This window comes from Sus scrofa, chromosome 17 (genome assembly GCF_054392235.1).
Source record: "Sus scrofa isolate SSC_HxYL_T2T_F1_AM1 chromosome 17, Sscrofa_HxYL_maternal_Yorkshire_Landrace_v2.0, whole genome shotgun sequence".
Classification (NCBI taxonomy): Eukaryota; Metazoa; Chordata; class Mammalia; order Artiodactyla; family Suidae; genus Sus; species Sus scrofa.
Window position 1 is genome coordinate 35,902,560 of NC_139399.1, and position 18,608 is coordinate 35,921,167.

The window sequence follows — 18,608 nt, forward strand, 5'->3', positions numbered from 1 at the left end:
ACACTCCTCTGGGGCCTCCGGCCCTCCCCGAGGCTGACCCCATTTGACTTCATGCTAGGGTCTCCACCCCTGACCCTGCCCTCTGCTCACGGATCCTGCGAGCCTGGGAGGAGAGCGATGGGGTCGAGGGATCCAGACACACATGCCTGGAGTGGCCAGTGACTTTGAGGAGGACAAGGAGAGAAACGGTGCAGGGCTGGGGACAGCCAGTGGCCCACCAAGTCCAGAGTCCCCAGGGCTCTGTCACCAGTGGAGGGAAGGGCCCCAGGGCCACTGTGGCCTGTGCACATCACGTGATGCTTAAGAAAAGGAAAAACAATCATTTGCACAGCCATCCGGCAAATGTGAAAACAAGAAACGCAGAAACTTTCAAATAAGACCTTGGTCATGGGAACTGCTATCAAAACTGCAGCCTTGACAGAGGCAAAGCCTGACATGGACACAAGGCAGATCTAACTTCTGAACCTCTGAAAGCTTGGGAACCACGGCATTCCCGCGCAGTCTTCTGGAAGAGGATGAGGTGGAGAACTACCTCCAGGTTGGAAAAATCTCTGCTAACAGTTCTGACGCCTGCTTGTTCCCCTGTGTTCGGTGAAGTTCTGACTCCTGGCCCCTCCTCTGAAAGGGGCCCTGCCTTGGGGTGGAGCGGCTCGGGGGTGGGGGCCCAGGATGGCAGGGGGGCTCTGCTTGCATCTTTATCCTTTACGCTCTCCCATCTCTCATACACCTGCTCATCCACACACCAGCGGTCCCCTCCTTCAGGGCTACCTCTCAGCACCTCTGGGTCATTGAAGCCACTGTCTGGCCTAAGCTGACATCATCTACAGTCACAGGCTCTGAGCTCCAGGCACTGCCTCCTCTCCACATGGCAGCCAGAGATGTTTCGGAGACGGAAAGTGGACTGTGTCACACTCTCAAGCACACGCAGAGGTGGCCGGGCCTTCCTGCAGCCCCTGAGGCCCTGGTCCTGGCTGCCTGCCCCCTGCCCTCCCCCACCCCACACACCCCACATCTGCCCCATCACACTGAACACACCAGGCTCGTTACTTGGGGTCCCTCCTCCATCCTGGGGGTGACGCTCCTCCCTCAGGGCTCAGCTCAGAGAGGAGGCCCACCCTCCACACCATGCCCCCTCCCCAGCTCCACTGCTCTCAGCACCCAGTACTACCTGACACAGCGTCTGGGTTCCTATGTCTCTCAGACCTATGTCTGTTGAGTTCACCTTCTGTCCTCATGGGAGACGCTCACTAGTTATTTGTTGGATGAAAGAAGGGGCGGGGGGGCGGGAGGGGCACTCGGAGGCTGCCTGGTCCTTCCATACCAAGAGCCTCTGCCAAGGAAACAGATCACATGCCCATCTATGTGTTCCTTTTTTCTTCTTTTCTTTCTTTCCTTTTTTTTTTTTTTGGTATTTTCATCTAGTCCTGAAATTTAATTTTTTATACTTTTTACCTGGAAACCTCCGCATTATGAGAGAACAAAGAAAAATTGTTTAATTTTATTTCCTAGTATTTTTCACCAAAAAAAGAAGATAATCAAAAATACCAAAATATGGAGTTCCTGTCGTGGCACAGTGGAAACAAATCTGACTAGGAACCACGAGGTTATGGGTTTGATCCCTGGCCTTGCTCAGTGAGTTAAGGATCCGGCGTTGCCATGAGCTATGGTGTAGGTTGCAGATGTGGCTCGGATGTGGTGTTGCTATGGCTGTGGTGTAGGCCAGCGGCTACAGCTCCGATTAGACCCTAGCCTAGGAATCTCCATATGCCATGTGGCCCTAAAAAGACCAAAGGAAAAAAACCCAAAATACTGGTATATAAAATACATGGAGTTTTCAAAGCAAACGAATTCAAAAATACTTGATACGACCACGACCGTTCTGAGTTGGAGGCATCCAGCCTCTCTCATTACTTTCGACATCTCTGACACAGCAGGTAACTTTGCTGAAGCTTATGCCTGGAATGCTGTTTATCCCTGGAATGCTGCCGGCTTCAACAACAGCTTCTTAACAAACCAACCCCGGCTAAGTTTAAACGCCTGGGAAGATGGCATCAGAATTGGCACTTAGAATGATCATGTTGATGGGGCTCCTGCATCCGTGAACTTTCTGCCTGGCCGGCTTCCTCTGGGCCCACTCTCCGCTCATCTAGGAAAGAAAAAGGACTGGGCATGAAGCCTGGGAGGCCCCGCTGGCTCAGTCCTGCCTCATCCCATGGTTCCACAAAGGGCAGACTCCCACCCACAGCACCCCAAGCTCAGGGGTGGTAACAAGGGTCCCCAGCATTTCCAGGGTGCAGGAGCCACAGGCACCGCCCACAACGGCCTCAGTGTCTTGAGTCTACGGAGGGTGCTGACCACGGCCAGGCAGACAGGGAGACCAAGCGAGGGCCGGACGAGAGAAGCAGAAGTGAGGGGCTGCCTTCCCCACGGGGGCAGGAAGAGGAAGGAATGAGGAGGGGCTCCGAGGCTCTGGGCTGAGCAGAGGACTCTGAGCCCCACGAGCTGGGAGAACGCAGACACCCATGAGGGGAAGTCTAATGCACTGCTTACCTCTGGGATATTATACACACACAAATACCAAACAAAAAGGAATGACGAAAAGGAAAACTCTACATATAAGCACATTTTAACGATGCCACTATATTTTCGACTGCAGTTGGACAATCACTTTAAGTAATTGCTTTTCCAAAATGAATTTAAAACTTCAAGTTTAAAGCAATAAAATCAGTTTGAAGTCCTTTGGAACAATTAACCAACCCTCCTGGGCTTAATGAGACTAAACGACACCAATTACTTTCCGCAAAACTGTTCGATGACAGTTTAAAATGGAAAAATCTACTATTAAGTAATATGACTACTTACTTTTAACTTAAGAGCTTTTTAAAAACCAATAATGAACATAAATGAACTATCAAAGTACTGGATACCTACCTTCATAATTCACAGAAACTATTACAAAAGACTGATTATCATCTTATTGTTAACTCTGTAAAGCTATTCAACAAATAAAGGCTTTAACATTTTAATGATTATGCTGAAAAACAGGAACATCTGTTTTACAATACTAATTAATTCAAATAAACTCACCATGTCTTTTTATTCATTGTAAGCTCCATTATCATGCGCCTAAAAATAATCAAAACAGCTTTACAAGCATCAACTTGCTCTTTTAAGAGCATGGGAACTTCAGCACAGGGTTCCAGCAAAAAGACGTTTGCAGCATTTGTCAAAAATACCTTAAAATCAACAAATTTTACATGAGAAAATACAATTAGATAAACCTGAACAAGTTTTGCTTAAAGAGAATGATATCAATTCCATACTGCAGAAAATCCCCTTTGAATTGTGTCAGGAAGGCGAGTGGTACCAACACATACTCAAATTTTTTTTCTAGTTCACCCCTTTGGATCCCTTAAAGACCTGTTCTAGGGAAAAACAATGCTATTACACATTTTACACAGTAATATTGTAGCTTTGGGAATGTATGAATCAGAAAGGCTCCTGAAGATTTCTTTTTACATCCCCTCAAAAAATGTTCTAAAAAGGTAAGATGGGACCATGGTCTCTGCGTGAGGATCCTTGCAGGCGGGGAGGAGAAGGGGAGCTGCGGTCAGGCGGTGGCTAAAGAACTATGTGATTCTTGCTGAGCCTTCAGCTCTGCTGACCTGCGGGCCTCGCTGATAGGGAGGCGGCCAGCCACCCATCACCAGGAAACAGGCCCGGGTACATGACCGACACAGCCCTCTTCTAGGTGCATGTGTTTTCAATGTGCGAAAGACATGAGGCACAGAATACAAAGCCTACGGGAATTCTTGGGGAGGGGGAGATTTCAAAAAAAAAACATAGATGATCAGGTGGCTACTCTACACTCTGCCTGGAACCTTTGGGATGCAAGTTCCCTGTTCTCTCCCATCAAGGGAATTTCCATAGGAAACTACGAGAGGCCTGGAACCAGGCTGCCCTATAAGTGGGTGACCACTTGGGGGCGCTACTGCGACATAACACGTGTTAGCGCTTCTGATGCTAAATGACCCCTCAAGTCAGTTATTCTGAGCTGGTGACAGGATGGATCTTCTCCATCTTTCTAGAGCCCCAGACCTCCTCGGTCTCCTTTCTGTTCAACAGCACAAACACTGGATCTGGGATCTGACACAGTTAACTCACTTGCGGATGAAATCCACTAATACAGCATCTCAGAGTAGATGTATAAAGTGAGAAATTAAAATGAATATACTTGTGTGTGTATGTGTATAACTGACTCATTTACTGTACAGCAGAAATTATCGCAACATTGTAAATCAAGTATACGAAAAAAGTGAGCATACTCAAAAGTCAAGTGGACTAACCAAAATGCTGACAGACTCTAAGATTATTTTATGCAAGATTAAAAAGGCATTATCTCCCAATTTTCTATGAAGAATCACAAAATAAACGCTATAGTAGGTGATAATAGATAACAGCAATTGTGAAGAACTCACTAGCCTTCAAGTAAGAAAAAAGAACACAGAACTTTTTGACTAACAAACTATAGCAGTTTTAGTGACTTTTTAAAAGTATGCCATAAATGATACACCGAAATGTAGATTTTTTTTTCTTTTTTTGTCTTTTTGCCTTTTCTAGGGCTGCTCCTGTGGCATATGGAGGTTCCCAGGCTAGGGGTCCAATCAGAGCTGCAGCCACCGGCCTACGCCAGAGCCACAGCAACGCGAGATCCGAGCCGCGTCTGCGACCTACACCACAGCTCACTGCAATGCCGGATCCTTAACCCACTGAGTAAAGCCAGGGATCGAACCCTCAACCTCATGGTTCCTAGTCAGATTCGTTAACCACTGAGCCACGACGGGAACTCCCAATGCAGATCCTTATAATTCAATGTATGTGGCCTCTTCATTGAATTTTAAACTTCTGCATATTCCCAAGTAAAAATGAGAATTCTTCATACATTATACTTCTTTCATTTTATTTTAAAAAAAGTCAAAACTCCATGAGTATTTATTACCATGTTAGTATTGGTTAAGATAAAAATAAATCAACAAAATTAATATATATGAATTGTACTTGTCAAAAGCAACGACTGAACAGTACTATCTTATTAAAGCTCCATTTGGCCACTTTTTCCTACTTAACTAAGTAAAGGACCAAGGTACTGGATACAGTAAGAACGAAAACAGGTATTTAAATCCAAACTAAATATTTCTAAAACCTGTAGAGCTACAGTTAAGCAGAAAATGTTTTTCTCGGCTCATCCAAGTGGATGTAACTTCCGGAAAACAAATACCTCACCTAAACTCAGAGAAATAATAGGCAACTGTAACCTCAAGGCAATGCAATGGCCGTGGGTTACCACAGCAACCTGGAAATGTGCTGGGCAGAGGGGGCAGGGCAGGGATGCCTGCGAGCATCAGGCTCGTGGGCCAACAAGTAACATTTATGAGCAGCACCAGAGTATTTCGAAGCTACACAATTAAGACTGTCATTTTTTTAAAGTAAATTTCAAATTAGTTGCCAATTTTCAATGAAAAATGAGGAAATTCATTAGTTATAGCATATCAAACTGCTAATTAACTTTAAAACAAAAAGGATCCCATGATAAGGAATCCTACCAAGAAACAGATGACAGAAAGATAGCATCGCTGAAAACTGGGTAACAAGCAGACCAGGCTCGTGCCTTCCCCAGGCCCCACACTGGCCTCTGTATGGGAGCCTAGCTGGACATAGCTGAATATGGATGTGGGCTGGAGGGCGGGGCCCAGGAAGCAGGGGAAAGAGAAGGACCCCATGTTTTCACTTATACTTTAACAACCTTCAAACTGGATGGGACCCAAGAGGTAATCTCCCAATCCACATTTTTGAAATCAAATCCTGAGGTCTGGGGAGATTGAGTAAAAAGCCAAAGCTGCTCTTTCTAATGTTCCCAAGTGGTATTGGTTTAATTCATAGATTCATTTTGGCAAATATCTAAAAATTACAGCATTAATCATTCTTCATTGACACAGGCAATCTTTAAGATGAGTATTATGAGATTATATAATCACTAAATTTATCTTACAAATCGGAATCCAGGTAACCCACTACACATGTGTTCAGAAAGATACTTTTAAGATTTAAATTTCTGTCATTTCCCATTCACTTTATAACAATTCCTCTCAAAAAACTGCAACCAGGAGTTCCCATCATGGCTCAGTGGTAACAAACCCAACTAGTATCTATGAGGATGGGGGTTCGATCCCTGACTTCACTCAGTGGGTTAAGGACCCGATGTTGCCGTGAGCTGTGGTTAGGCTGGCAGCTGCAGCTGATTCAGCCCCTAGCCTAGGAACTTCCATATGCTGCAGGTGCGGCCCTAAAAAGCAAAAGACAAACAAAACTGCAACCAGTTCAGATGTCGCCTTTGACTAGAAAAAAAATCTTTACTTTGAAGGTGGGCAATCAAGACGAAAACTTAGGATGAGATTTTAAGAGCTGTGTATGGATGGACAGCAAAAAACATGACTATCTTTATATGACGTTACCACCAATAAACACAATGTTCAAACTGACTCCCTCTGGAGCACACCCCCCCCCCCATCTGGGGCAGGCCACATACCTGCAGCATCGCCTGGGCCCCCGCTTTCACGTTCTGATTTTCCTCTTCTGTCACACACCCTCTGCTCACGGCACTCGTGAAAGAGTACGTTCGTCCCCAACTGGAAGATCGCTTGTGACCGGAACTTTCAGACGAGGTCTTTCGAAAATAAGTCAGTGAGCAGAGTGGGGAAAGCACAGGTTGCATATTTAATTCCTCACACTCACCAGAATTCATAAGAATACAGGTTCTAAAAGGCAAGTCTCTCTTCCATTGTGCTTACCCTTCTACTTCCAGTACCTAAAATAGTGCCTGACACTTAGTATGCACTGAAGAAATAAACAGGTAATTAATGTTTGGGCAAAGACTGAACGAGAGTGACTGCTCATTTATCTTGATCCCGTGACTAGTTATTAAAGTGATTTCCCCAATGTTGAAAACCGACATTATGGAATGAATATAGATACTTACAAGTGATATACCTTTGGTTACATGTATTTTTTAATGTTTGTTGTTAGTTGCTACAACAAACACTTTTAGAAATAATTCTCAGACTAGATTTCAAAAGAGCATGCCAGAAATATATATAGGAGAGCCACTCTGTTGTTTTAGATTTATCCAGCCTGAGGCTTTACCTAACATGGAATGAGGGTCCATCCTAACAGCCCCCCTCTCCCAGGACAGCACCCACCCCTGCAGCTGGGTGCATAAACATGGGGTTAGTCCTTCCAAGTGTGTAACACTGGGCTGCTTCTGGTATGGGCCACTGTACGAGAATAGTCTGCCAAAATATTCTAAATGTAGCTTATCAAATACCATTTATTTAAACACAGCAATGATAAGGCAGTAATGCTTTTAGTCTTATACAGAGATGTGTAAAGTACACTGGCTTATTAAAGGATTCTCATGGGATGGTGAATAAAGAAGCTGTCATGTACAGGAGGCCAAGCCCAAGGTTAGGAGGTGACCAAGGACCCTGAACAGAGCACAGAGGCAGCCTCCCTGAGGCAGTGCTCCTGGAGCTCAGCGACCTGAGAACATCAGATCTCATAACAAAGAGGTCGCCTGCCTGCGTGCTGCTGACTGGCCCTTGACAGAGCAGGTGTACTTTGCTAAAATACAGACGGTCCCAACTCCAACAAGTGATGAAATATTACCTCCTTGGCATCGGTTTCTGAAAATCCTAATTTTTCAGCATCTTCTTGGGCAACTTCTTTTATGTCTGGTTCCTCCATGAACACAGGTTTTTCCTGGAGGATCCACTTTCTGTACACCTGAACTACTTTTCTGGTGACAGCTATGTCACAGGAAGGCAACAAAAATGCCTAAAATGACAAGAGAAAGTCCCTTTAACACCAACTCAGATCACCATTGAGCCAAACAGACATTTTCAATGACTGTCACCAATTTCAGACTTCCCTTCAAAACACAGGAAAGCATCATGGGAATATACTACACGAGGCCCCATATTCGTGTGCACACCAAACTCATCTGATGGAAAAAAGACATCTATGTAATAACTGGGTCCGAAAGCAAAACACAAGCTAAAAGTAACTTCTATATTCTGAATAATTTTCCCACAAAATAACCAAAATGCATACCTACAGAGATATATTAATTGGCTATATGAACAGTAATACCTGTGCAACAGAGACCCTTTCCCAATAAACCAGAGACAGATGATGAGAGAACAGACATAACAGCACAGCCAGCCGTCACATCTCTTCCCAAGTTTGCGTTCGGTGAGGTGTTGGTAACTTGAACGGGCCACGGTGGGAGTCATAACCCCACAGAGGATGGCAAATGGTATCTACAGGCTCTTCTTTTCTCTCCTTTGTCTTTTTCTGCCTTTCTCTTTTCTTTCTCTTTCTTCCTTTCCCTTCATTCTTTCCTCCCTGCCTCCCTTCTTTTGTGGAGAGCCAGTTGTCCAGCCGGCCAGTTAGAGCACTGGGCACATCTATGTGAACTTTTTAACATTAAAGAACTCCGGAGTTCCCATCATGGCTCAGTGGTTAACGACCAGACTAGTATTCATGAGGACGTGGGCAGGTTCGATCCCTGGCACCACTCAGTGGGTTGAGGATCCAGAGTTGCCATAAGCTGTGGTGTAGGGTCGCAGACACAGCTCGGATCCCGCATTGCTGTGGCTCTGGTGTACGCCAGCAGCTACAGCTCTGATTCAACCCCTGTCCTGGGAACCTCCACATGTTGTGGGTGCAGCCCTAAGAAGACAAAGACAAAAGACAAAAAAAAAAAAAGAATTAAAGAACTCCTTACATAGCCACAGGTAAGAATTCTGACGTGATGTGGTCAGAATCCAAATGTAGACAACTAGGTAACACAAATCAATATCAAGGTATACTATGTTACGCTCCTCCTGGGAAGCAAATATAAATCCTGACTAAATAAAAGCATAGTAAAACCAAAATTATTTGTATAGTCTGGTCAATATGATAGACAGCATATTAATTAAAAAATTAGAAATATGAACAATAAAGTCAACACTAACAAAACCACAATAAAAACAGACAATAATTTAAATATATAGATCTAGATAAAGTATCAGAAAAAGATGAATATGAAACTGAAAAATAAAACCAAAATCCAAAATTCCATGTAAGTGACTGACAAGAGAATGAATATAACTGAAGAGAAAACTGGAAGAAAAATCAGATAAAACTATCCATCTGAGGAGTTGCATCACCACAGGCAACTCCAGATAAAACACCATAATGAGGAGCTCCCTTATGGTGCAGAACTTTAAGGACCTGGCACTGTCTCTGTGGCAGCTCCGGTTGCTGCTGGGGCGTGGGACTGATCCCCAGCCTGGCACAGTAGGTTGGGGGTCCCTGGCCCAGTGTAGCAGGTTAAGGATTTGGTGTTTCCATTTGTGACATAGGTCGCAGCTGCACTCAGATTTGATCCTTGGCCTCGGAACTTCCACATGCCATGGATGTGGCCAAAAAAAGGGGAAAAAAAAAAAATCCAGCAGAAAGCACAGAGAGACAAAGGCTGGCTCCATCAGAAGAGAGGTAAGAGAGAGAGCATATGGAAAAGACCTCTCCATGGCTGGAGATGCAGAATTAGTAAAAAAAAGGGCAGAAACCATTTTTGAGGAAAGAATGGCTGAGAATTTTGCCAAAATTGATAAAAGATCAAGAATCACAAAGAAACATAAGCAGCATAAATTTAAAGTATATTACACTTAGACTGCTGAAAACCAAAGAAAATCAGAAAATCTTAAAGGACCAAGTGGGAAAAAGACACATTTCTTCCAAAGGAACAGTCCCATGATTTAACACAATTTCTTTTTAAAAAAATTTTTTTTAATTGTTACCTCCCCAATAAGCATAATTTCTCATAGAAACAATGAAAGCCAAGAAACAATGAAAGAAAACATTCAATGTGCAGAAAGAAAACAGCTGCTGAAGTAGAATTTTACATCCAAGAAGAATGTACTTCAAAACTAAAAGCAAAACAGAAACGAGAGAAACAGAAATGAGAAAAATTTTATTGAGATCTGATCTAAGAGAAATACTAGAAAGAGAAGGAAAATAATCCCTTAAGCAGAAGGAAAACAATCCCAAGTTAGAGATTTGGGAAGAAATAAAGTGCAAGAAAAAGGGTAATTATTTGTGTGTGAGTGTGTGTGTGTGTGTGTGTGTGTGAATGAATAAAAAATGAATATATGTATATGAATAAAAATAAAACTAGATAAAACAATTATAGTAGTTCTGAAAGAGATGATACATGTGTATGTATACATATTTGTGTATATATAATATTTTATATTCATAATATGAAATTAAATGGTATATACCTATAAACATAACAATGCCATATAAACTGAGAAGGAGTAGATGGAACTGAAATGCATACTGAGAAGGTAAAAACTGCAACTAATGCTAGATTTTAAGTTAGGAATCCATATCGTTAACCCTTAAAATATTACAAATGTGTGTAAAAATACTAATTTAGAGGAGAAAAATTGGATGCTAAATGCAACCATTCTGAAAAAATTCAAGAGAGTTAGAAAGTAGAAAGACAATAGATTTAAATACAATTATAGCAGTGGTTCCATTAAATGTCAATGCAATACTGCTCCAATCCAAAGACAGAGATTATAAGGTTGAATTGTAAAAACTATTTAAAAGACCGCATGCCACTGACAAGAAGATATCCAGAACATATGAATATGGGGAAGTTCAAAGAAAATGTCAGAAAAAGATATACCATGCAAACGCTAACCAGAAGAAAACTGGAGAGCTATATTCAGCATAGGCAAGAACAACTTTAAGGCAAAAAAAACCACAAGACTAGAGAAAGAGAACAAATTCTTAATGATCAAAGATTCCATTCAAATGAATATATAGTAATTCTAAACAAGCATCACAACTAAGAATTTTACCTCAAAATATATATCTATACATAAAATACTGATAGACTTTTAAGAAAAACATAGAGAAATCCAATCACAGTAGGATATTTCTCAGGTAAGAAAATAGCAGACACAGCAGAAATGAATCCCACCAGGAACCATGAGGTTTCGGGTTTGATCCCTGGCTTTGCTCAGTGGCTTAAGGATCTAGCGTTGCCATGAGCTGTGGTGTAGGTTGCAGACATGGCTCGGATCCCGAGTTGCTGTGGCTGTGGTGTAGGCCGGCAGCTGTAGCTCCGATTAGACCCCTAGCTTGGAAGCCTCCATATGCCATGGGTGTAGCCCTAAAAAGACAAAAAAGAAAATAGCAGAAAAAAAATAATAGGGATAGAGGAGAGCTGAACACATACATCAGACCTTCTCACTCTCCTCCACTCTTTATCTCTCATACTCTTTTTTTGTTTTTTGTCTTTTGTCTCTTTAGGCCACATCCGCAGCATATGGAGGTTCCCAGGCTAGGGGTCTAATTGTAGCTGTAGCCACCAGCCTATACCACAGCCACAGCAGTGCTGGATCCTCAACCCACTGAGTAAGGCCAGGGATCGAACCTGCAACCTCATGGTTCCTAGTCGGATTCATTTCCACTGCGCCAAGACAGGAACTCCTCTCTCTCATACTCTTTTATCTCTGTGTCCCAGAGGTACATTTAGGATAATTTCTTCAGACCTCTCACCCAGTGTATTCCCTATTCGGCCGTATCTAATCTGCTATTAAACTTACCTACTGAGGTTTTCCTTTAATATTTCAATTATTACATTTTTTCATCTCTAGAAGTCCTATTTTCTTCCTATTTAAATCTGCTTCATCATCTACTACAGTTTCTTTTTTCCTGAAAACATGTGTAAGCTTCTCTTTCCTTTCTTTAGACACGCTAAACATTTTTATTCTGATGTCCTTGTGAAGTTTATCTGCTACTTCTGATTTGTTTGTCTAGAAAAGTTCTGATTTATAAATTCCTGGTGGAAGAAAGAATGACCTGAAGGTATTATACTCAGCTAAACTGCTGTTCATGTGCAAAGGCAAAAGGAAAACACTCCCCACTAGAAAAGGATTCAGGGTAGATAAACAACAAGGAATGACGGTAGCACAGAAAGTGATACTCAATTATCTTGTAAAAACCCATGATGGAAAAGAATCTGAAAAAGTACGTGTATATATATATAAAACTGAATCACTTTGAGATACACCTGAAATTAACACAACTATAAACCAACTATAGTGCAAATAAAAACAAATAGGAGTTCCCGTCACGGCACAGTGGTTAACGAATCCGACTAGGAACCATGGGGTTGCGGGTTCGATTCCTGGCCTTGTTCAGTGGGTTGACAATTCGGTGTTGCCGTGAGCTGTGGTGTAGGTTGCAGACGCAGGTTGGATCCCGCATTGCTGTGGCTCTGGAGTAGGCCGGCAGCTACAGCTCCGATTAGACCCCTAGCCTGGGAACCTCCACATGCCTCGGGAGTGGCCCAAGAAATGGCAAAAAGACAAAAAAATAATAATAATAGTAAATAAATAAATAAATAAATAAATAAGACTCAGGGAATAGAGTTCCCAAGACACCTTCTTGAAAACATCACTCAGCAACAAAAGGAGGCCAACCAGGAAGTCAATCAAAGCAAGTATTTTAGAGCTGTGGACTCAGAAGGAATGAAACTCTACATATAGAACCAAGACTAAACACCTCTGCACATCAAGAGGCCAAAGCCAACAGCAAAGGATCATAAATGTATAACATAAATTTATAATATAATGAAATCAGCAGATGGGGAGAAGAGGCTGAAAAAAATACAAGGCTTCTAATTTCTTCACATTTCATAACTAAGTGCTATCCAAAATTACAACATGCAGTTAAAAAGGGACTCCAACGCCTTCATGTTATTATAATCTTTGTATTACGGACGTATCCTTCAGTCATCAGTATTTCTTCTGGTAAAGAAATATTTACAACAATTCCTTCAGTTTTGCTTTCTTTTCTTCTGTTAAATTCAGATGAAAAATAAAATTTAGAATGACTCATTAAAATTGCATTAAAGAGTCATTAAGAATTAAAGATTTTACTGTCATATAGCTATTCTGTGGTCCACCACCCCACCCCCGCCACTTCCGCACACCTGTCGTGTCCCCTGCCTTAACTTTAGTCAGTCTTTGTCTGGCTCACCTGTTTTTGGCCATGGCTGCCTGCCTATCTACCTGTCCCTGACTACCTAATTCTACCTCTGTCTGCCTATCTGCACCTGCCCTCCTGTCCAGCTACACCTCCCTGCTTCCCTCCACCTCTGCTAGCTGGCCTGTTTTCTATGCCTGTCTGCCAGTTTATGTCTATCAGCTCATCTCTCAGCCTTCCTGTCTACCCATCTGCCAGGCTGCTTTCTGTCTGATTATATCCTGTCTTACCCATGTCCTCTCTGCTGGTCTGCCATGTTGCCAGGCCAGCAGCCATATGTACACATACAGGAATATCTAGAATCATGCGCTCCTGACACTGATACAATGCCAACAGTTACTTAGATGGTAGTGTTTTGAGTGCTTTGTTTTTTGCTTTCTCTTCTATAATTATATATGGAGGAGGGCTGTTTATATGTAATGAACAGTCATCTTTTTTTAATAAAACTAAAGTTGTTCTTAGGAGTTCCCCTTGTAGCTCAGTGGTAACAAACCCAACTAAGCAGGGCAGACGAGACAGCAAGGGGGCATTTAGAAGGCAGGCGTGGGCTTAAGAAGCAAGGTCTGGACAGAAGCTTGCCTGGGAAGCAGACACCACAGCTGAGCCCCCACGAGGCAAATGTGGAGTCAGAGAAGAGGCCCAAGGCCAGAACCTTGGTCATCAAGTGTAATTTGGAGTAAAACCTACACAAGGGCCAGGAAGACAGGGAGTGAGAAGAACCCAGGCAGTGCTGGGCTGCAAAATCAGGAAATATTCTATAAGGGGAATTTTAATTGGAGATTAAACATTTTCGTAATTTTTTTTTATTGGTTACAATACAAAATACAGTAAAACCTCTAAGTTGCTTTGCATTATGCTGGGACTGTTGCTCTTTTTTTTTTTTTTTTTTTTTTTTTTGTCTTTCCTAGGGCCACACCCACAGCATATGGAGATTCCCAGGCTAGGGGTCAAATCAGAACTGTTGCCTCTGACCTAAGCCAGAGCCACAGCAACGCCAGATCCAAGCCGCGTCTGTGACCTACACCACAGCTCGCAGCAATGCCGGATCCTTAACCCACTGAGCAAGGCCAGGGATGGAACCCACAACCCCATGGTTCCTAGTCAGATTCGTTAACCACCTAGCCACAGCGGGAACTCCTTGGGACTGTGCTCTTAGGGGATGTTTCTGTGCTTTAAGTCTCAGGGGTGAAGGTTTCCTCCTCCCCTCTCCCATCTCCAGTCTTGCCTCCAGGGGAAGCTCTTCGAGGAGCATAAAGCAGGTTCCTCCTCCCCTCCCCCCAGCAGGGTCTCTGCCATCCAACAGCCTCCCCCTCTGCTCAGGGCTCAGACTGAGCCGACATCCCCTCATCACACACATGCTCTCCGTTTTCCAGAGCACCAGTGTCCAGATGCAGGGGGCCGGGGGCTGCCCCCACATGCAGAGCCCCTGTCTCAGCCCCATGGAGGCCTCTCCCAGATGCTGCAGCTGAGCGTTTCTGCACTGCAGCACTACTGACATAGGGGCCACACACGGCTGGGGTGGGGTGCTGTCCAGTGTACTGGAGGTGCTGAAAATCATCCCTGGTGCCAACAGCACCACCTCCCTCTCCATCTGAGATAATCCAAAACATGTGGAGGCAAGGCCAAGGTCCCCCAGAGGCAGAACCAGCCACAGCTGTGGGCACAGCTGCTCCCAGCTGGCCTCTGATCCCTCCAGCTTCCTCTCTTGCTGTAGCTGTTTCCCTGTTTGCACCCCTGCTCTTCCCAACACGTTCCCATCCACCAGCTTCCATGGAAGGTCTGTTATTTCAGTGTCTTGGCCTAGGTTCTTTCTTTGCTCTCGCTCCCCTCCCTACCACCTCCTTTTTCCTCTTCTGCCATAAATACTTCTATCAGAGGGACCTGTCATGCTCCTCTGCAGGCCAAGTCCACCTTGGACTGTTTGCAGAAACCTACAGCTTGAGAGCTGTCTACAGCCTCAGGAACAATCCAGCCTTGGGCCCGTCTCTGTGCTCATGCCTTGAGGAGGGTTCAGGAACAGCTTTATTTCCACCCACCTCTGGGTCTAAAGTTTGTTATGGAAACATGAGGCTATCTGTGAGATGATTCTGCTCAAATGTAGAACTTGCCCACCACATGTAGGAATTTTATAAAAGCCAAGTCAGGAAAAACACATTAAAAATTACCAAAAATCCCCAATTACAGTATTCCACACAATAAATAAAAGGTGGGCTTAGAGAAACGTCACTGAGTTCTGTAACTGAGCCTAACTTGTCCATTACATTTCTGACGTTATTATGTATCACAAGTAAAGGGACAACAATCTTCAGCTTTCTGCTCACACGGGTGCATGCAGTGGAACAGGCACATGGGCGCTCATGCGCACTGACCTGACGGAACACTTCGTTCACGAAGTTGACGTAGCCACGCGTGGACAGCAGGATGCGCTGCACCATCTCGTACACGGCGCGGTGCTCCTCCTCGACGCTGCAGAGGCTCGAGCTGCTGAGCCTCCGGTCCGACAAGGTGCTGCTGTTGGAGTGGCTTCTGTCCGGCTCGGCTGCCCCGCTGTCCAGCTCGGGTGCCCGGTCTTGCACTGCGGCTCCACCCCCGACGGTCTGGAAGAAAGTCACCAGCATTCCTGAGCATCCCTCCCCGACCCAAGAACACCTAGCAGACTGAAGACCTGAAGATGTGTCTTATTTAAGGAACTCGCTTACCATCAACTGGACAAGCTGAAACCAGTCCTGCTCCAAGCACAAGGGGCTCCAGGACCTGCACTGTGAGTTTTCCAATTCACCAACTCAGTTATTTTAAGGGGAAAACTACTGAAGTATTGACCAGAGGGAGGCTGTGAAATTTTATCAACCTAAAAAGTTTGGTTTATACCTGTAAAATCGCAGAATAAATTAATGTGCATTGACATTATATTACCACACCTTTGGTCTCTACCCTTTTGGCACTTCCTCTTTGGGCACAGAAATGTGAAAATTTGGAGGATTTTTTGCAGCCAGTGTTGAGAAGCATCATCTGATTCATACAAGTAAGTGATACCTTGATTGGAGGAATGTCAATACCTTTAAAGGTAGTTTATAAGAAGAATTCTGAAATGAGTTTCATATTCAGACGCTCGAATCAAATGTAACTAAAATATTTATAAAATTAAATATTTACAGACTTAGGAGCACAAAGAGATAAAATAATCCATGTAACTGCCCATAAAGTTTAAATTGATTTTTGCTCTGGTTTCCCCTAAAGATTTCTCCAAACATAACATATATACAATGTTACTTCATCTTCGTAAATTACACTATTATTCTTTGAAGTGTCAAAAATATATAACCCAAATACCACTAAACTTCCACCTACTGTGAACATTTTTTTACAAGAAGTGACAAGATATGAGTAGTACAAAATAATCATTTCAGTAATTGCCAAGAACAGTTTGAAAACAAAGCAGATATCCAAATAGCAATCTCTAGAGAAAATTAGTAGAAAATTATATTTATAGTACTATTTCTCTTCCTGCCTGAGCTATTGAGCCTGTGTGGCTTATCAAAGGCACTGTCCCACTGTGCAATGAGCTACCCTACAGAAATTATTTCATCTTTTTGATGGATCAACTACCTTCCATCGAAAAATAAAATTTTACTCATTTTTACTGATACACACATTTTTAATCTGTAAAGCATGGAGGCTGGATTAAGTCTAATGTCCCTGACCACTCAATAACCTGAGGCTTTTTGATCGATAATTGTCATTTTCACATAGGCCAAAAAGGAAGAAAGAAAAAAAAAAGCACATACACACTTACATAGCAAATTAAAAATGGCCACAAATTTTTTGGCACCCCCTCTGTGGAGGGTCAAGTCTATGTCTCCTCCTTTGATCCCCACGGACTGATGGACTGTGTTAACCAGCAGAAGGGGAGGGAGGGAGGGAGGCACCTGTACCAGGACCAGGCCCAAGAGGCTGGCTATTCCCACCTCGCCTCTCTTAGAACATCTGCCCTTCGAGGCCTGAGCAGCCAGGGAAGAAGTCCGAGTGCACTGATAGAGGGGCTGCGCTGGTGGATGAGGGGTGGGGGGAAGGCCTAGCTATGCCCAGCCTTCTTCCTACACTCCTGGGAGTAACAGGCACATGCATGAAGTCACTCTGGACCCTCCGGACTGACCAGCCAACTGAAGACCACCACCCGTGGACCTCAGTGAATGCCACATGAAACACAAAAATTGTTCAACCAAATCCCACCCCAATTCCTGACCCCAAAAGGGAGATATGTAATATGATTAAAGGCTCCTTATTTTAAGCTACTATGTTTTGAGGCCATCAGACAACTATACAGCAATTAGTTAACTAAAATAACAAAGAATTATGTTTAAAGGCACCAAGTAACTTTAAAAACTGAGCTGTTATCTAAATAGAGCACCATGGTATCATAGATGAATTTCCCATCATGCCGTAAATTGAACATTACTTTCCTTCATAAAACAATGCTTTTCTCGGCCTCCTCTCAACCACATCAGCAAAAAGCTGCTTTCCAGAAACATCTGTATGTTTTAACAGATGTAAGTGACGAGAGTGAAAACAAACTGATGATTCAAGTCTCATTTCTTGCCTCTTTTATGAAGACTAATAGGAAGAATATGAACATAAGTTAACTACAGAGAGGTCTGTTTTCTGCCCAATACAATCAAGCTGGAATTCGCCACTATGCTTTATTTAGTATGAGTGGATTCCAGAGCTAAATGCAGAGATGATTTTGATTTCTTTGGCACATGATGAGGGCTTGGCTAGTGATACAGACAAGTCTGCTTGGACCGGGGCTGCACTGGCAGGCTTCAGGAAACTGAGACGGGGGCTACCACTTAGCCCTCCCCTCTTACCTGGTCTTCTTTCAGCCCAAAAATCACCCTGGGACTTGCTCACCCTCAGCATCAGGCCCGATGATGACACCCGCTGAGCAGGTGTGAAAGGAGGATGCAGCTGCCATCCTGCTGGTGATGCTCAGTGCCTCAAGCCCCCACCATGGTTTGCCCACATGGTTGGGGGCAGCCCACACTTGCCTTGGGAGATCTTGAGATCACAGAGCACTAGAGTGTAGTCCACAGACAAGTGGGTCTGTGTGATATGCAAACTTGCGCAGGGGTATCAGTCTGTGTGATTCATTTTTTCTAATTGTTCATCCCCTGAGATACAACAATTTCAGGAAACCACAGCCCATGAATCATTAATGAAGGGCTGGTTCCAAATTAGTAAAAGTGATACTTCAACAAAATAACTAAAGAGCTATCATAGAAACAAGGATGATCAACTGTCTTAGCACCTCCAACTTTTTTTTTTTTCATTCTGTTATGGACAGAACTGGTAAAACATCGCTGCTGCAGAATAAAATAAAAATCTCCACTCTGTTTTCTCTGATGCAGGTACTTCTCTCTCATACAAAAATGATTTATCAAGGA

At 43.5% G+C, this 18,608-nt stretch overlaps 1 protein-coding gene across 14 annotated transcripts in view; it reads right to left on the reverse strand.

Annotated features, from left to right (window-relative positions):
• Nucleotides 1-18,608, reverse strand: part of RALGAPA2 (Ral GTPase activating protein catalytic subunit alpha 2) — a 271,235-nt gene that overhangs the window by 190,613 nt on the left and 62,014 nt on the right. For all 14 annotated transcript variants that reach the window (XR_014832899.1, XR_014832897.1, XR_014832895.1 and 11 more), the window contains 4 exons: nt 15,537-15,764; nt 7,723-7,890; nt 6,587-6,724; nt 3,088-3,236 (listed from right to left, as the gene is read on the reverse strand). Coding sequence is in view for 10 of the 14 variants with exons in the window: in XM_085004561.1 (XP_084860687.1) it covers nt 3,088-3,236; nt 6,587-6,724; nt 7,723-7,890; nt 15,537-15,764 (683 nt within the window). In the remaining 4 variants the exon portion in view is untranslated. The remainder of the gene's footprint in view (nt 1-3,087; nt 3,237-6,586; nt 6,725-7,722; nt 7,891-15,536; nt 15,765-18,608) is intronic.